At 46.9% G+C, this 16,472-nt stretch overlaps 1 protein-coding gene across 1 annotated transcript; it reads right to left on the bottom strand.

Moving 5' to 3' along the window:
• Window positions 1-826: 826 nt before the first annotated feature.
• On the bottom strand, window positions 827-6,564 carry IRX2 (iroquois homeobox 2). Its single transcript, XM_056332035.1, has 5 exons — window positions 6,236-6,564; window positions 4,065-4,470; window positions 2,868-3,611; window positions 2,078-2,145; window positions 827-1,330 (listed from the first exon to the last, which is right to left on the bottom strand). The coding sequence occupies exons 1-4, from the start codon at window positions 6,476-6,478 to the stop codon at window positions 2,102-2,104; spliced, it is 1,437 nt and encodes a 478-aa protein (XP_056188010.1). The 5' UTR covers window positions 6,479-6,564; the 3' UTR covers window positions 827-1,330; window positions 2,078-2,101.
• Window positions 6,565-16,472: the final 9,908 nt, after the last annotated feature.

Raw genomic sequence — 16,472 nt, 5'->3', positions numbered from 1 at the left:
ATGAGCCTCTTGAAAAATAAGTGTATGATTGATTAAAGGGCAATCTAAGAAGCTATTATTCTTGTTTTATAACCGTAAGTTATATTCACTCAATTTATCTTTTGGGGAAAATAAATGATTGTTCGTTTCTTTTCTGAAATTATATTATATGAGGATTCCCATTATTTTACTAAAAAATAAAATGATTACTTAGCAATTTTATGAGCCCAGTCAAAGTAGACTTCCAAAGCGACTGTAAAGATATGGTTTACTGATAAAAAGAAAATAAGGGAAAATCATAAAAAGCAGGAATTGAACTTTTTTATCTTCTTTTTTTTCCCCTTAGCATATTTTAGCCAGAAGCAGAAACAAAGAAATTAGAAATAAGCCATAGCTAATTATAATTCTTTTTTCCCCCCCTTGAAATGTCGGATTTGAAGAATGTTAACTCAAATAAAGAGCTACTTCACACCCAGCATAAATAGTTTATAAGAAACATGCATGTATTCACATCACACTCTCTACACATATGCATGTATATATACAAATATGTATTTGCACACATGTGTGTATTTAAAGCTTAAGCATAACGGGACAACCCAGAAGGAATTAATTTATGCAAAGCATATCTTTGCAACATACTTAAATTGCTTACTCATTTTATGGTCTAAGCCTTACTAGTGAAATTACAACTTTCGTCATTTTCTAAAGAATAGATTATTATTTTGGGGAAAATGAACCAAAAACACCGTATTGTTGCAGACTAGTCTGTTTTTATTTACAATTAAAGATATAAATTAGTAAAGAATTCTCGTTAAACAACCAAAGATTGTATAACCATCAACGTTTCAAATAAAAACCAGGCAAAATTTATTTACAAAAAGTTTAGATTCCATTGCAATACAACTTGCATAAATTACTAGAAGCTTTATATCGTTACAAAAATAAATATCAAATTTGTTTCCACTTTGTAAGGACTCAAGTTCTCCAATCACATCTTTATTATCTCTACTGTATACATCTTTTACAAATAAATTTTACAATAAATCCTATCACACCTATCGAATAGATACCGTGGCAATGAAGTGATCAATTCAAGATATCCTGAGAAAAACAGATCTGTTTTCAAAAGTCACACATACATTGGGGAAACTATACTATACCAGCAAACTCACATATGTCCAACAAAATTCTGGTTTAATAATTAGAGTCTGAAGATTTAATAGTGCTCTGTGGTCTTCTTTTATACAGTGGCACAAGATGTGATCCGGATTTAGAGATTTGTTATATATATTAGCTCGGGGAGAGATGATGGCTTGCTGACTTTTTTCAAAGCAATTGTGACACCTACCTGTGGACCAAGGAAAAAACCAGATCATCCAAAAATCCTTCAATTACACTCTAACACCATTAAACGGGGAAGGAGGGGGGGGGGGGGGGGGAAGACAAAAAAAAAGGAAGTGAGGCAAATTCTTATTCGTCTTATTTCTTCTAACAAAAGAATTAGTTGAAAAAACATCGGCAAGGCGACTTCTTCTTGTTGTTGTTTATTTAGCCCTAAATAGTGGCGGTATTAAGAGTACCATTGCTAGCTAGGCAAGACGCACTTCACAGGTAACATACCCTGCTCAAGATGTATGTCGCTCTCTAAAAATTGTCCCTTTTTATTTTAAATACACGGTCACTGCGTGAAGCCTTACTCAGAATGTACAATTTTATCACTGCCACGTGAGCACAAGCACTTTGTTTTTAAAAGACATTTTTTCTAAAGCTTTCTTTCTGTAACATTTAAATAGTCCTTACGGCTTAGCCTTACACAAGCAAAGAGTATGCAAAGTGAGGGAACTGTCTAACATGACTTTGAAATTAAGACAAACCCAGGAAAGAAAAGTAATGAGAAGGTTTTTTGTTTTGGTTTGGTTTTTTTTAAGAAAAAAAACAAAACACACCAACCAAACCTAGCAGAAAAGTGTCTTACTTCGTAATCAGACTCTTAAGTAATTAAGCAAGAAATTAATGTTAAGCAAGTCTAGAACTGTGCAGCCTGTCTTAGACCTGATGCCAAATGATCAGTGTAATAGAAAATGTTCTCACTTACTTGCATTGCTGTGTGATTGCACTTCTATAGGTATGGTTGTACTCCTACTGTGCAGACTTCAGTGGGATCTGTCAAAATACAACCGTCAGTTAGTCACAGGACACAGCCAGCTAACTAGATTATACAGTGTGTGCAGGTCCCAACTCTCACTCCCGCAGAATTCGTAGCTAGGTCTTTTAAAAGGCTGGCAAATTTTTTATAACTGCCCGTAGCTTGAGTATTTTGTTAGAATAAGCTGACAATTACATTAGTGCAAAACTTTTTCGGGAAAAAAAAAAACAAAACCCCAAACTCAGTTAAAAATTTCACACTCCACATAATTTCACGTCCAAGGTCAGCAATTATCAGAACCAAAAGCTGCAAAATAACATGAGAATACCGGAAACAAAGACAGCAAAAGCAGTTCGTCGGGGCAGGAGGGGGTGGGGGTGGGGTGTGTGTGGAAATTGGTCAGTGCTCTCTGGTCATCTTTGCGTATAGTTTTCCTTCTAAAGATTAGTTTGAAAAGCTGTATCTGCAGCCTGTGAGACACATCTAAAAATCGTCTTTTACATTTCCTCTCTCGGTTCCTAGAGGCAGATACCGATACGACGGCGACATGCCGGTTTTTATCCCCAGATTATACTATTGCCCATCTTCAGTCGGCGGTAGTAGTGGTGACAGGGCGCTCGCGGTCCCTCCAGAGAAGGTTTCAGTGTTTACAGTGTATAGAGGTATAAAGGACTTGCACGGGTCGGGGAGGGAAGGCGAGGGAGAAGGGGGCAGAAAGCGGCAAAACCAAGTCACCTACCTTTCTTAGAGTCGTAACTAGAGGGCCTGTAATGTTGTTCTAGCTGGTTAGTGATCGTTTTCAAAGAGTCACTGCTCTGCTTGTGGGCAGAGCTGGCATTTAGGACAGTCTGACTTAGTCCCTCGTTTGAAGCCACCGCTGCGGAGTTGTATCTCAGGATTCCCTGGCTCTGGAGAGCGTTAAAGTTCCCATAGTTTGTATAATTGCTATAAAAAGGTGAGGTGTAATAAATATGCCTCCCCAGGAGGGAGGAGGGCGAGTAGGCAGCGCTGTGCGGGGCGGAGGCGGGGGTGGCCGAGGAGAGCGGCGCGGGCTGGCAGCCCTGGCCCAGGGTTTGGCTCTTGAGGTCCGAGGTGGCGATTTCGGCCAGCGACCAGAGCTTGGGCTTGCTGGCCGGCGTCGGGGGGCCGGGGGAGGCGCGGCCGCCCAGCGCCGCCTTGCTGGCGCTGCGGGCGGCGTCGGCGTGCGGGTGGCCGAGGAGCGGGGCCTCCACGGCCGCCAGCGGCGAGGAGGTGGCGGGCTTGGCCGGCGGGTCGCGCTCCCCGCCGCCGCCCTCGTCCTCCTCGATGTCCTCCTCCTCGTCGTCGTCGTCGTCGTCCTCCTCCTCCTCGATGTCCTCGTACTTGTCCTTACACTCCGAGCCCGACTCGCAGAGTGGGTCTCCCGCTCGGCAGGGCAGCTTCTCGCCGTCCGACTCGGCGGAGCAGGAGTGGTCCGTCAGTGAGTCGACTTGCAAGCTGATTCCTGCAAGGGTCCGCCGGGCACAGAAAGGCACAGTCAGGGCGGGGCGGCAAAAAAGAGCGGGCGAGAGGCGACCACGGCCGCCGCCACCGCCACTGCGGTGGGCAGGGAGACGCTAGCCGGCCCGTCCTTGCCGCTGCAATCCCATTTCGAGGAGCATCCGTCCCTACGGGCTAGCCCCGCCGCGGCATCCCCCGCACTGCCCCGCCTGCCCCCTGCACTGCGCCGCCGTCCGCCGCAGCACCTCCGCCCGCCGACCCCCCGCCCGCCCCGGCCACCGGCACCTCGCGGCGACAAGCGGCCTGAGCAGCCGAAGGCGACGGGACGGGACATGTTTTGGGGGCTCTTTTGTTAACCCAGCACCCACCACCCCCTTCCTCGCTGCCCCGCTCCCGGGGGGACGCGACGGGGCGGGATGGGGCCAACCCGCCGCGGCCGTGGTCACCCCGCGCCCACCTTCGTCCTCGGCGGAGGTTTCGTTGCTCTCGGGTATCTTCTCGGGACTCTCCTCTTTACTCCTGGCCCCGTCGCCTTCGTCGTCGTCCTCGTCCTCGCTCTTGTTCCGCGGGGCCCAGGTCATCTTGTTCTCCTTCTTGAGCCGCCGGCGAGCGTTGGCGAACCAGGTGGAGACCTGGGTGAGGGTCATCTTGGTGATGATGGCCAGCATGATCTTCTCGCCCTTGGTGGGGTAGGGGTTCTTGCGGTGCTCCTGGAGCCAGGCCTTCAGCGTGGCCGTGGCGTCGCGGGTGGCATTTTTCCTGTACGCGGGGTCGTTCAGCTGGTAGGGGTAGGCAGGGCTGCCGTACGGGTGGTAGCTGATGGCTCCGGTCATCCCCGTCGTATGGGCGTCGTAAGGGGAGCCCTGGAGAGAACAAAACGGTGGGGTTGGCAATTTGTTATTGCTGATAGCCATTAGTAAGTTGTCAAGCCGAGATCGGCGGTTATATTTGTATTTCCCCAGGATGGTGTCTTGTATCCATATTCTATGAGGGGGAGAAGCAGCACCCAAAGGCCATTAAGTTGCGATTCCCCCCCCTCCTTCCTCCGCCCAGCACACAGACACAGGCACACGCGCTTAAAATCGGCGATGTTTTAATCTTTCTGACTAATTTCAGCTTCTTGTAATTGAATATTTCCCAATATAATTTTTGAACCGCGTAGACATTTTAAAGGCCCTACAGGTAGTGTCTTGATATCTACATTTCTCTCAAAGGTTCAAAAGATGTTTCCTTTTTTGCTATAGAAAATACAACAAAGCCGCCACTTAGCAATTCACTGCACTAATGCATTGCAAATCCAATTTGCAAATCAGAAGATATGCACCGTTTCGAATTGTTCAAATGCGATGTAATTAGCATTTTAATTCGCCCTTTAACGTTTAAATTGCGCTTATTTAAGTCTGCATAATGCAAGAAAAGTTAAAGATATCGCTAAGGAACTCGCTAACTTTCAGCACGTTTCTGAATCCCACAGAACGGCGAGTCACAGGCGCAACATCACCCAATATCCCGCACAGTTCACAACCTCGCCGCAACTTCCAGCCACTCGCCTACTGCTTCTTAACAGGAAAAACAAGCAAGCGAGGTCCTCAGATCTTTTATACCACCCCGAATAAAGACTGCACGACAATTTATGCACCGTATTTTACAGACAGAAAGCAAGTAGTTTCCCTGTCACTTTGCAGGGAGAGAGCGAACTACTACGCTGCCATCCCCTTGTAGGATCTCGACAGCGGCTCCAGACTCAAATTCCGGGCACAGGTCTTTGTGTGTACGGACTAGATACGTGTCTGACCCCGTGTGTGTGTGTGTTTATAAAACTACATAAACATCTAGACGCGCAGTTTATTTCTATAGTTTATGGTTTTATTTCTATAATTTATGCACAGAATACACACACACGCAATTGAGAATGCCCCTGTTAACTAATAAGAAGAAAGTGAAATCCGAAACTGCGGCCACCACAACCATCTTGGGCTTAAGCGAAGCTCACAGATCGCAAACAGATGCTCCTTTTCATTCCTAAAATCCAGTTAAACCATTAGCACAAAACACACTGAAAGTAAATAAAACCACACGGGGATAAAGCCTGCAGCGCCTCTAAACACCGACTTAAAAAGAGAGGGGGGAAAAAGAGGAAAAAAAAAGAAAAAAAAAAAAGGAACCCTCCCCTATCCTACCACAGCGAAAAGGGGGGGAAAAAAAGGGGAGAGAGAGAGAAAGCGGGGGGGAGGGGGGGAATGAGAGCATCCAACCCTACTGACTGAGACGATCCATATTTCTTTAATCGGGGCGCCCGCACGGCTCCGCGAACCGCGGGGCGAGCCCGGGTCCCAGGCCCGCCTGCACCGCGCTCGGCGGGGGCGCGGAGCGAGGCAGAGCCCCGGCCCCGGCCCCGGGCCGCCGTTCCTTTCCGCTCCGCCCGGCTCCGCCGGCCCCGGCGGGCTGGGAGGTGGCGGGCGGTGGGTGCGCGGCTGGCGCCGGCAGCGCGGAGACAGCGCGGGGCGCCCGGCTGTGCAGCGTGGTGTCGGGGGCTGATGGTAAGTGTGTGAGGAAAGAGGCTGAAGATGATGAGGATGAGAATGCGGATGCTAATGAAGAAGGAGAGGGTTTCTCTTCGGTAGTTACCATGTAGGAGGGGAATCCCGTGGCGGGGTCTGTGGAGTACTGGAGCGGGCTGGTGAAGCCTGTGGCCGCCGCCTGGGCGGTGAAAGCTGCCGATCCCGGGTAAGGGCTGAACGCCGATCCCGACGAAGACCTGGCCAGCTCCTCGCTCCTGGGGGCCGCCAGCGCCGACGCGCCGTACGCCGGGCAGGAGTACAGAGCCAGCGAGCCGGGGGGCTGGTAGAGGTAACCCTGAGGATAGGACATGGCTTGCACTGGCGTGCACGGGAGCAGGGAGGGGGCGAGGGTGACCGGCCCTGCTGCTGCCGCTGCTCCTGGCGCTGCTTTCGTGCTCTCCCTCTCCCTCTCTCCCGCCCTCCCTCCTCCTCCTCCTCCTCCTCCTCCTCCCTCCCTCTCTCTCTCTCTCTCTCTCTCTCTCCCCCCCCCCACCCCACCCCCGGTTGGCTCTGTGCAGTTATGTAGAGAATCAGAATTGTTATATGCTCCCCCCCATGCGCACCCGGTCAGAATAAAAACAAACAGGAGGAAAAAAAAAAACCCACCCCCCCCCCCCCCAAAAAAAAAAGGAAAATAAACGGAGCGGTCAGAAATCTAACCAGGAGGGGAAGGGCATCTGGGAGAGGCGGAAGAGGAGAGGGTTAATAAAAAGAGAAAGAGAGAGAGAAAGGGAGAGAAACAGAAGGGGAGAGGGGGAGAGAGAGAAGCGAGCCCCCGAAATCAGAAAAGTGGCTGCTGCCTATGGAGTTCTCCCAGCCAGCCAGCCAGCTCCCCCAGCGCCTGCGAGCCTGTATTTTGGGGGAAGTATAGAGTCTGAAGTGAAGAGTTGAGGGAAGGAGCACTCGAGTTTCTGAGGGACATTGGAAAACAGAGCTGTCCGTCACCGCCGCTCATCTGCATAGCGCGGCGGGCCCGCCCCCTCCCGCTCCGGCCCCGTCTCCTCCCGCGGCCGGCAGGCAGGCAGCGAAGGCAGGCAGCGAAGGCAAGGCAGGCTTTGTAATGCAACCCAGCTTCTCCGGCTGCGAGCACACTGCTGAAGCCAAACGATGATACCGCTCATCAGCTCCTCTCCGGACTCGCGCAACCATAAATACTCCTTCGCATACTCTCGATTACATCCCCCCTCTCCCTCTTTCTATATCCACGCGGGGAACAGAAAGGAATATGTGTTGTAAATATATGCATCCCTTCACACACGCAGTCGCCGAAAGCGCTATATTCACGCACACGTATCTCAGATGTGCGCATTGCACGCGTGTGGGCGCGCAGGGCCGGGCCGAGGGCGCCGGGCGGCGCGCAGGGGACGGGCACTGTGTAGCAGCGCTGCCCTATATGGCAGGAGAAAGCAGCAACCGCTCAAATCAGCAGACGTAGGATCGCGCTGTTCCTGGCAGCCGGAGCTTTATAGTTTTCTAAGTTGCCACAAACAGTCAAGATCTAGTCGTGGAGCGCGTTTGCACATGAAGGCAAAAAAAAAAAAAAAAAAAAAAAAAAACCAAACGTAAAAAGCCCCCTCATCTTCTTCTCATTTCTATATTTCTATTCTTCCTGGTCTGGTGCGTGGGGAAGAGGCCTGGGTGACTTCTTCCGGAGGGGTAGCTCCCTCCCCCCCCCCCCCCCCCCCCCCCCCCCCTCCCCCTTTTGAAGTTCAGATAAATCTCCTGGAACACGATCACGGTGTAATTAATTTCCCAAATAACGTAATCGCTTCCTCTGCCCACTCCCTTCGGCCCTGGCCAGCATCAGCTTCCAGCCATTGCCAGCTCTACTCCGGTCCGGGTACGGGGGGACAAGAGGAAAGCACCCTCTTTCCTTCTCAGGGCAAACATAAATAGATACATATATGTGCGTATGCTTATGCTTATGCTTATTATTATTATTATTCTAGAGGGACTCTCCAGAGACCGGTGGTGAACTGGCCGCAGTCGAGCTCTGGCCTTTGGCTCCCGGGACGAGGCGCGGTGCCGGCGGTCCCGTGCCCTCCCCACCCCCCCCGCGGCGGCGCCGGGGCTCTAACCCCCCCCCCCCGCACTTCCCCAGCCCCGCCAGCCCCAGGGCACGGCGTTGGGCCCTGCCCTCCCCCACCGAGCGGCTGCCGGCGGAGCCGAGGCGCACTAGGCCGCTCCGCGCCTCCTGGCCCGCACCTGCGCCCCGCAACGCCAACGCCGCCCGGGCGGGGCGGGATCAGGCCGGCAGGTAGGGATGGGGCCGCAGGGCTGGAAGCCACCGCGCTGCCCGCAAGCCCTTCACCCGCAACCTGCGCCGGCTTACCAGCCCGGGACGAACTGAAAAAAAAAATGCCTAGGAGCTAACAGGAAGGGGACACACACACACACACACACACACCCCAACCAACCGCTATTCATCAAACTGTGTGGTTTATTTTTCCGAGACCTGTGAGTGAGCACGCATTCCGTATTTAATCAGATGAAGTCGCCTGACGTTTATGGCCGGCTTCTTCACGGAACACCTTGGGTAATTTCAGTTAGGTAGGATGGAGAAAACGCATCTGACGAGGTGCTCCGGGGAACGGGCTCGCCACCGACAGGAGGGGAGATGGTAATAGTTGAAGAATTGCGGGTTACCAGGGCAGCCTATTGTTAATCAATTAAACATGCAGTTGATAAAAAAAAATAATATAAAATTACATTTGGAGAAGCCCTTTCAATAGCCTTGCAGACACAGCGGGGAAAATGCCGTATTGAATCAATCTATGCTCAAGTATCAGGATACGTCTAGTGTCTGAAGCAATCCGAGCTTTCCATTTTCTTTTTCTTTCTTATTTTTTATTTCTTTCCCTTCTTCGTCTCCTCCTCTGCTGCTGTGAGACCCACATACCAGTTTACCCCCTGCCCCTGCACGCAGCAGTAGAGATCTGGCCACCAGACATACCGGATTAATTCCTATCCAGATCTATCAGCTGGCCTGTAGAAGAGGCAATCCTTAAAAAAGTAGGTGAGGGGGAGGAGGTTAACACCAACAGGTATTTCTTGTCATTAGCTCCCGACTTCCTGATAAGAGAGTGATAAACAACTGGTAAACTCAGTGCAACAGATTACAGAAAAGACATTTGCTTCCCTGCTTGGTCTTTAATGCGCATATATTAAATAAAAATAGAAACTCTAAAACCAAAAGCTTTATATAAAACATTCATATTTCAGTAGTTCTATGGAATAATCGATATCATGCGATTATATCTGAATAGTCAATTCCTGTGTTCCGCAGACCGATTTCGAAGTATATGAGCTCTGCTTCTGAACGGAGCAGCAGCTGGAGAGCTGAGAATGCAAAATTAATTATAACATTATAAAGTCATACATGAATCTCTCTAAGTCAACCTGCATGCCTTGCAAAATGTGCTATACTCTCTGCATTTTTATTTGGGAAGCCGAGTCTGTTCTTTCTCCAGCAGGAGTGGTGTAAGTAAGTGTTTATCTATGCGAATTGATTGCTTTTAGTTCCTGCTCTTTAATAATTAGTGGAACAATACAGATTGGGAATACAATGGCCGTTGTGTTTACATTATAACAAGGGATTAATGCTATTAAGTGAGTGTTACAGTTATGACCTGGGAAGAGTACTTAAATAAATACTGTGATCCCAAGAGATTTGATATAATTCAGTTCAGAGTGTGTGTAGATACGCGCACACACAGACGAGAGAGAAATCTCCATACATATCTACACTCATATCCATATGTTATATACGCTAGGTATACGTGCCCGTCCGTGTAAAATCCGGGTGCTGTTTTTTGCCTCTATCTGCATGTCTTTCCTCTACGAAAATACATTTTCGTGATTTCGGTGGTGGGAAGAATGTTTAAATCAGGAACGTTACTCCCCTTCCCCCAAACACAAAGAGCAACAGATTATATTTCTGATGTTTTAATTTGAGCGGTCTAAAAATATTGTTTTATATACAGAAACGGGGTTAATTTCGCAATCAGAGATTAATGGAGTAAAATATTATCATTTCAAAAGACAAGTTCTTGTGTTGATTTGATTTGCATAATTTTTGTATGGCTTCAGAAAGGAATGGATTTACCCACTGCAAGGAGACGGTATGCATTTTATTATAACAAGTACACCACTAATTTGACTCTGCACAATGTGGAGAACGAATAGCTAGTGGGGTCATCTAAATATAGCTGGCGAAGTCTTTGCGCTAAACAAACCAAAAAACCGTGTCAGTAACGTTTTTAAATATCAGTCAGTGTACGTGCTTGTATTTCACTTCTTTTTGGAGTTATCTCTGTTTGATTTGAATGCCTTTCGCAGGGAAAAGGTTTTTCATCCGCCTGGCTCCACCGCTTAAATCTAATTTTCCCATAGTACTACCCGTTACTAATAAAAAGCCGTCTAACTTGCGCTGTTAAACAGTAGAATAGTATTACATGAACTTTTTATTGGTAATAACTGTGGCAAATTAACATGCCTGCACGGAGACATTAAGACTTTACACATTGCGTTTTTATTTGAATAATCTATTCATTAGTTCAGCGTTTACCTTCCCAGATTTTAAGCAGTGCTCTCGCCTTGTCTTCTTTAATTCAGTTTGCTCCAGCACAGCTGAGAAGGTGGTCGGCAGCCCCCCCCCCCCCATCCCCCCGCCCCTTTTGAGCTATGGCTCATTGCCGTCCTGGGAGACAGGTTTTGCGGTTTGTCATTTATTAGCTACATCTCCTTGCACCAGTGACAGGAGCTGAAGTTTTCGGGCGAGTGAAGTTGAAAGCCACGTCTGTGGGAATGGCACTCCAGCCCCTGCTGCGGGCGCGCTCGCTGCCAACCGCGGCTGCCCGCCCGCCCCTGCCCGGCGCCCTGCCGCCTGCCTGGTGGCCCTTCACTCGGGACCCCCCCTCCCTTCAGTTTTACTCAGGTGAAAAAAAAAAAGAAAAAAAAGAAAGAAAGAAAGAAAGAAAAGAAATACCGATCTCGTTGGCGTGAAGGAGAGACTTCCCCGCCTCGGGAGGGCTCCCCGGGGCTCGGGGAGGCGCATACGCCTGTTACGCGGACAATGCCAATTGCCCAATTGTCATGACACCGGTCACAGCAACTTTTTAAGCGGAGCGAAGTGGAACTTGGTGGGGTTTGGAGATGTAACACAATGCGCAGCAGAAAGAGTTTCCTCTGACATAACCACACAATGGTCTGGGAACGCTTTCTCCTTTCTCTCATGAAATGGGGGACCGCCACCATCTCCCGGAGACAACGACGTGAAATAATAGACTATTGTATTTAAAAATAACAAATGACACACGCATACTGTGCAAGCGGAGTTGTCCAGTTTTCTAGTAAAAGGAGCCCAGTTTACCAGGCTTTTTCTGAGCGAGGCGCTTTGCAAGAGCGACCTGTGAGAACGAGGGGAGACGGGGACGGCAGATCTGCTCACAGGCTTAAAGCGCAGAGCGGGGAAAAGCAGCAAGGGAGACAGGGAAAGAACGAACTTTTCTTTCCCAATCTTTCAGGATAAAATCGTTAGTTCAAGCTGTGTGTGGGAGGGGGCGCTGTAGCAATGAATTCTCCAGTGCTCCCGAGCGCTGCCAGCGTAATTGTTCACGTAAGCTCCTTCCCTGCAGTTTCTTTTCATATTTCAGTCATTACTTTTATTAACAATGTTATCTAACTGTTGCCCCGTGATACCTGCACTAAAAGGTGGATTGTTCTTATGAGTTATGGTCTCTTCTTTCCCCCTTGTCCCAATTTCTCTCTCTCTCTCTTTTTTTTTTTTTTTTTTTCTCCCCCCCCTCTTCAGTTCGGTAAGGGCGTAATAGAGTAATTTTCAAAATACGCTGCAAGAAAGGTCTGCCTAGGGGAGCGCTGAGAATGTAGACGGCTCTTTATAGCACGCAAACGCGCACAAACGAAACATAGCTCTTCTTTTAAAAATTTTTTTTTCGTTCTTTCTGCGCCCCCCCCCCCCCCCCCTCTTCCCCCCTGGGTGTCTGTGGCTTCGACATTTTGCACTAATAATGGGCCACGTCTTTATGAGGATTTAGCTTCCCCTTTTCGGAACGTTATCGGATGGAATGTTTGAAAGAGAAAACTAAAGCGGATCTCCAAAAAGCATATCTGAGACTTAGAAAAGTTCCTTTCTGTATTTCACACTGTTATTAGAAGTCTTAGTCGTTTTCTGCTTAGGGAAATTATAAGCAATTATATATCCGTAAGTATAAGATAAAACACTTCCAAAGCTTTCCTGGAGCCTGCTATTTTCACTGAAGGGCAAGCAGTGTTTCTCAGGGAGAGAACAAGTGTACGATCCACAGGTGGGATAGTTCTTCCTTCTTAAAGGGAAAGGTGGGGGGGGGGAGAAAAAATATTTAAATCAGCGTCATCTGGTTTTTGAGCCAGCCGCCGAGCAACCCGTGCGGTAGGAGCAGAGGCACGAAGGTCTTGGAGCGGCTGCCTCGCGCTGCCCCGCGCAGCCGTCCGCGCGCTCCGCCGCCGCCCGCGCGCCGCCGCCGCCGCTTCTTGGCGCCTCGAGTCGGTGCCGGTGCCTTGTCGGTGCGAGCGGCACCGCGCAGCCCGTGTCGGGCTAAGCCGGGGCGACCCCTGACCACCGGCGGCGGGGAGGGAGAGAAGGCGGAGGGCTGCCCTCCGGAGTGGCGGGCAGGGCCGGCGGGAGGGGAAGGGCTGGCGCGGAGGGTCAGGCGGGGGCGAGGAGCCGGGGGAAGAAGCCCTCCCCATCCCCCACCTCTGGCCCCGCTGGAGTCAGGCAGTCGATACCACGTCTTTGCTTTTGGATTTTGTACTCGGCCGGAGTGCCTTGGAAAGGCTGCTTGAGGGTTAGCGGGAGGCTGAATCCCTTCGGTACCTGGTGCAGCTTGCCAAGGAGGTGATAGACAGGAGTAAAGGAAAAGCGGGACGATTTAAGTGAAGGATTGCTTTATTTTAATGGCTCATGTTAAACCGGATTCTTCTGACACAGGAGCAGTCAACAAGTAGGTTTGGACACTTTGGTGCCCGAGGAGCACTGACAGGCAGGCTCCTGGGAATGCTTCACCCGGAGTAGATGTGTGTATCTGGAGCTGTCCTACTGGTTCTTCCTCATGCTTATGCCAGGGTTAAAATTGTTCTAGACAATTTTGAAGTCACTCTGGCAGACCCTTTCCCCTTCTTGTAATTGCTATAATCTGTTTGATCACCACTTTTAACACTAGAGAGCACCTGCTCACCTGCTTTGTGCTTTTCTCTCATTCATTCATACATTCATTCACCTCTGTGTGTGTGTACGTGTATCCTTCATTTGTAGACCCAAACCCACATTTCTGGATCAAGCCTACTCCCAAACCAGAAAGTCTTACTCTTTCCAATAAATAACCTTCCTGAGTGATGAGACAGACCTCTTTGTATCCATTTAAAACCAGGTAGTTTCTCAGAACAATCAGCTATTCCCATTGTATGTTAAAGAGTCATTTGAGGTTGCTGGTATATTTCCAAAAATAGACAGAAAAAAGGCACAAAACCTGTAGTCATACTCAGGAAAACTATTACAAATTAATGTGTTCAGTGATACCATGAGGTATTTAAAAACCCCCACCTATCTAAAATTGATGCAGCATAGTTCCCAAACGTTCAGCTAGCTTTAAATAGTTTTGCGTTTTCTTCCATTAATGTGTGGAGTCAAAGATAATTGAAGTTCTTAGTTTTGTATTTTCCTTTAAATTGATATTTCCTCTAAATCAGTGTTGAACTTCTAGTATTCTTTACATTTAGTTAAAGAATCACTACTGAATTCTTTTTTGTTTTGTTTTTTCTTTATTCATTACCTTTAAACAGAATCTTTGAATTTTGGGGGGAAGATTTTTCATAGTAATAGTCATTCATATATAAATGCTAAGCAAGAAAACTCTCAAATATCACTTTGAATATTGTTATGACAAATAACAGGTAATGTTATTTCTAACTTGTTAAAAAATGCTATCTACTTTTACTCATACGGTCTCACTGCTCTTCATGGTTTTGTAGCAATGCTAGAGTAGACTGCCAGTTGAACCATGTTTACAGCCTTCCTTCACATCAGGTAAGGGAAAGGCAGACAGACCATCTGGCCCCTAGCTTTTCAACCTATAGCTGTGCAGATTTTAAGTCACTTGCATCTTGGAAAGGCTAGTAGGTAGCCAATTTGCCAGTGAGAAATCTAAATGTGCACATTCCTCCTCATACATCTGACTCACTTCCACTAGCAGGAGCACAGAATGAAAACTAGCTGAAAAGAAAAGCTGTGCCTTGATTCCTTCTGATATCAACATGGTTTTAAGAATTACATGAACTGTTGACTTTGTTGTGTGTTTGGCTATGCTTTGCACAACAGTGGGATCCTGGTGGCTAAAATATTGTGTATAGGGTGACTCTTCACCCTGTGGAAGGTTTGGAGAGCTTGTATTGTTTTGCCAGTAGTAAGACATCTGGGGAAAATAAGGCTTGACAGAGGTCTTCTACAAGATCTGCGTTAAACTAATGCCAACACAAACTAATCAACAGATTTTCCTTAGTTTTCAAAAAGACATTTTATGTTTGAAGTGTAGGTTCCAGAAGTTTAAAAGAACAAATCTCTTCATTCTTATTAAGAGACAATGAATTCTGCTTTGTGCAGCTCAGCCTTAAAACACGACCTTTTAATATATCTCTAAATGGCTAGTAGTGAAATGATCCTTTTTTTCTTTTCTTGGCTGTTCCATAAGTTGGTAATTAGTGAAGTCCTAGAAGGTTATGACTCCTCGGCACTTTTGAACATGCATTTTTGAAACTGTTGTTGAGAATTATGTGATATAATTATCTCAAACACCAGAGGTACACAATGCTTAAATTTTATTTCTCATGCAAACACACCCCCTGACTTTTTCATCTGGGACCCATTTGGTGGAGTCCTTGTACATGAAAGATAGGAAGTGATAAGGATGAGAAACAAAAAACCCTGATTAACCAGCAGCCTTCACTGTGACATTTTGTCTCAAATAATTCTGTCCTGGAATCATCAAAATTTCTGTAGTGTTCTGGTCTTATAGCTTTTTCAGCTCTTGGATTCTCAAAACAGAAGTAAACCAAAAGTTCCTCCCTTTCTCTCACTCTTTCCCTCCCCTGCTGCTATTCCCTTACCTTCACTTAGGTGAGATTTTCTAGGAAGTAACGGTGTGCCAGACACACCGTGACTTGGCAATAGTGGACTTGCCTTTGTGACCTTCAGAAGGAAATAATCTCACCAAAAGAACTTTATGAGCTGCTGCTTGTTTTTTGAACTTCACTTCAATAGTCAGACACATCAGATATCATTCACTATAGGTTTAGTGAGATTTCTTTATAAACCAACATAACTTAATTCTGTAAATACACTCATTTAAGAAAATTTTCACCACCACTCTTGTAAGAATGTATAATAGATTTTTGGCTTTGCACAAACACAGTAAATATGCACTTGCACATCAGTTAATTTATTTTTTTTTTAATGAATGGTACTTAGTTTCTAACACCTCTTGTGTTTCAGCTGAATTTATGCACCTTATAAGATTTATGAACACTATCCACTAAAAATATTTCTGTGAACTTGACTAAAAATAATGTATGAAGGTATAAAACATTAATTCTAACCCCTGTGAAAATATATGGGTTAAAAAGGAATATTTTCCCTGTAAATAAGCTTTTTTGAAATATGCAATTGAAACAAGAGACAGTACATTTTTTTTTTTTAATTTGTTTGTTCTGTTTTCACCTGATTAATGGAATTACCTTTTAGAGCTCTTCACTTATTTTTGTTTAACAGACTTTGCTTTTAAAAATTGTTAGTCCACTAATACTGGAACCTAATCTGTGAGTTTTACTTGGGACTAGTCTTTTATTGTCTTTTTTTTCCTCCCTTTTCCACTTTAGGTGACCACATACTGTCTACCGTATTTATTTTTCCTAAAGTCACCGCTCAGCATTTTGTTAATGGAACATGTAGGCCACAATTGCTGCTTAGTTTTCAGACTCACAGTGTTGTTCACAGGAAAACTCAGTGGAGTTTACAAAAAATAGAAGAAAATGACTGTTTAACCAATATGCAAGATTACTTGTTAATGTTATGTAAGAGATCAAGACTTTGTACTATCAGGTGCAGCACAAATGCACAGCTAAAGGGACAGCTCCTCGCCTACACAGTAAATAGGACACGTATATACAAATACTGGTGGGGAGGTAGTAATGCTAACAGACTTTTACAGATCTGTTACTAAGTTTAGAAATACCAATTACTTTTTCAAGTTAAG

The sequence above is a fragment of the Falco biarmicus genome, chromosome 3, assembly GCF_023638135.1.
Source record: "Falco biarmicus isolate bFalBia1 chromosome 3, bFalBia1.pri, whole genome shotgun sequence".
Taxonomy (NCBI): domain Eukaryota; kingdom Metazoa; phylum Chordata; class Aves; order Falconiformes; family Falconidae; genus Falco; species Falco biarmicus.
The sequence above is the reverse complement of the archived record's forward strand: the minus strand, read 5'-3'. Positions and strand labels throughout refer to the sequence as shown.

Bases quoted from the DNA above. Each gene is read 5' to 3' on its own strand.
- IRX2 (XM_056332035.1), bottom strand. From the start codon at position 6,478: ATGTCCTATCCTCAGGGTTACCTCTACCAGCCCCCCGGCTCGCTGGCT. The intron at 4,471-6,235 runs GTAACTACCGAA...TGTTCTCTCCAG, and splicing joins CGGGATTCCCCTCCTACATG to GGCTCCCCTTACGACGCCCA. The intron at 3,612-4,064 runs GTGGGCGCGGGG...GGACCCTTGCAG, and splicing joins AACCTCCGCCGAGGACGAAG to GAATCAGCTTGCAAGTCGAC.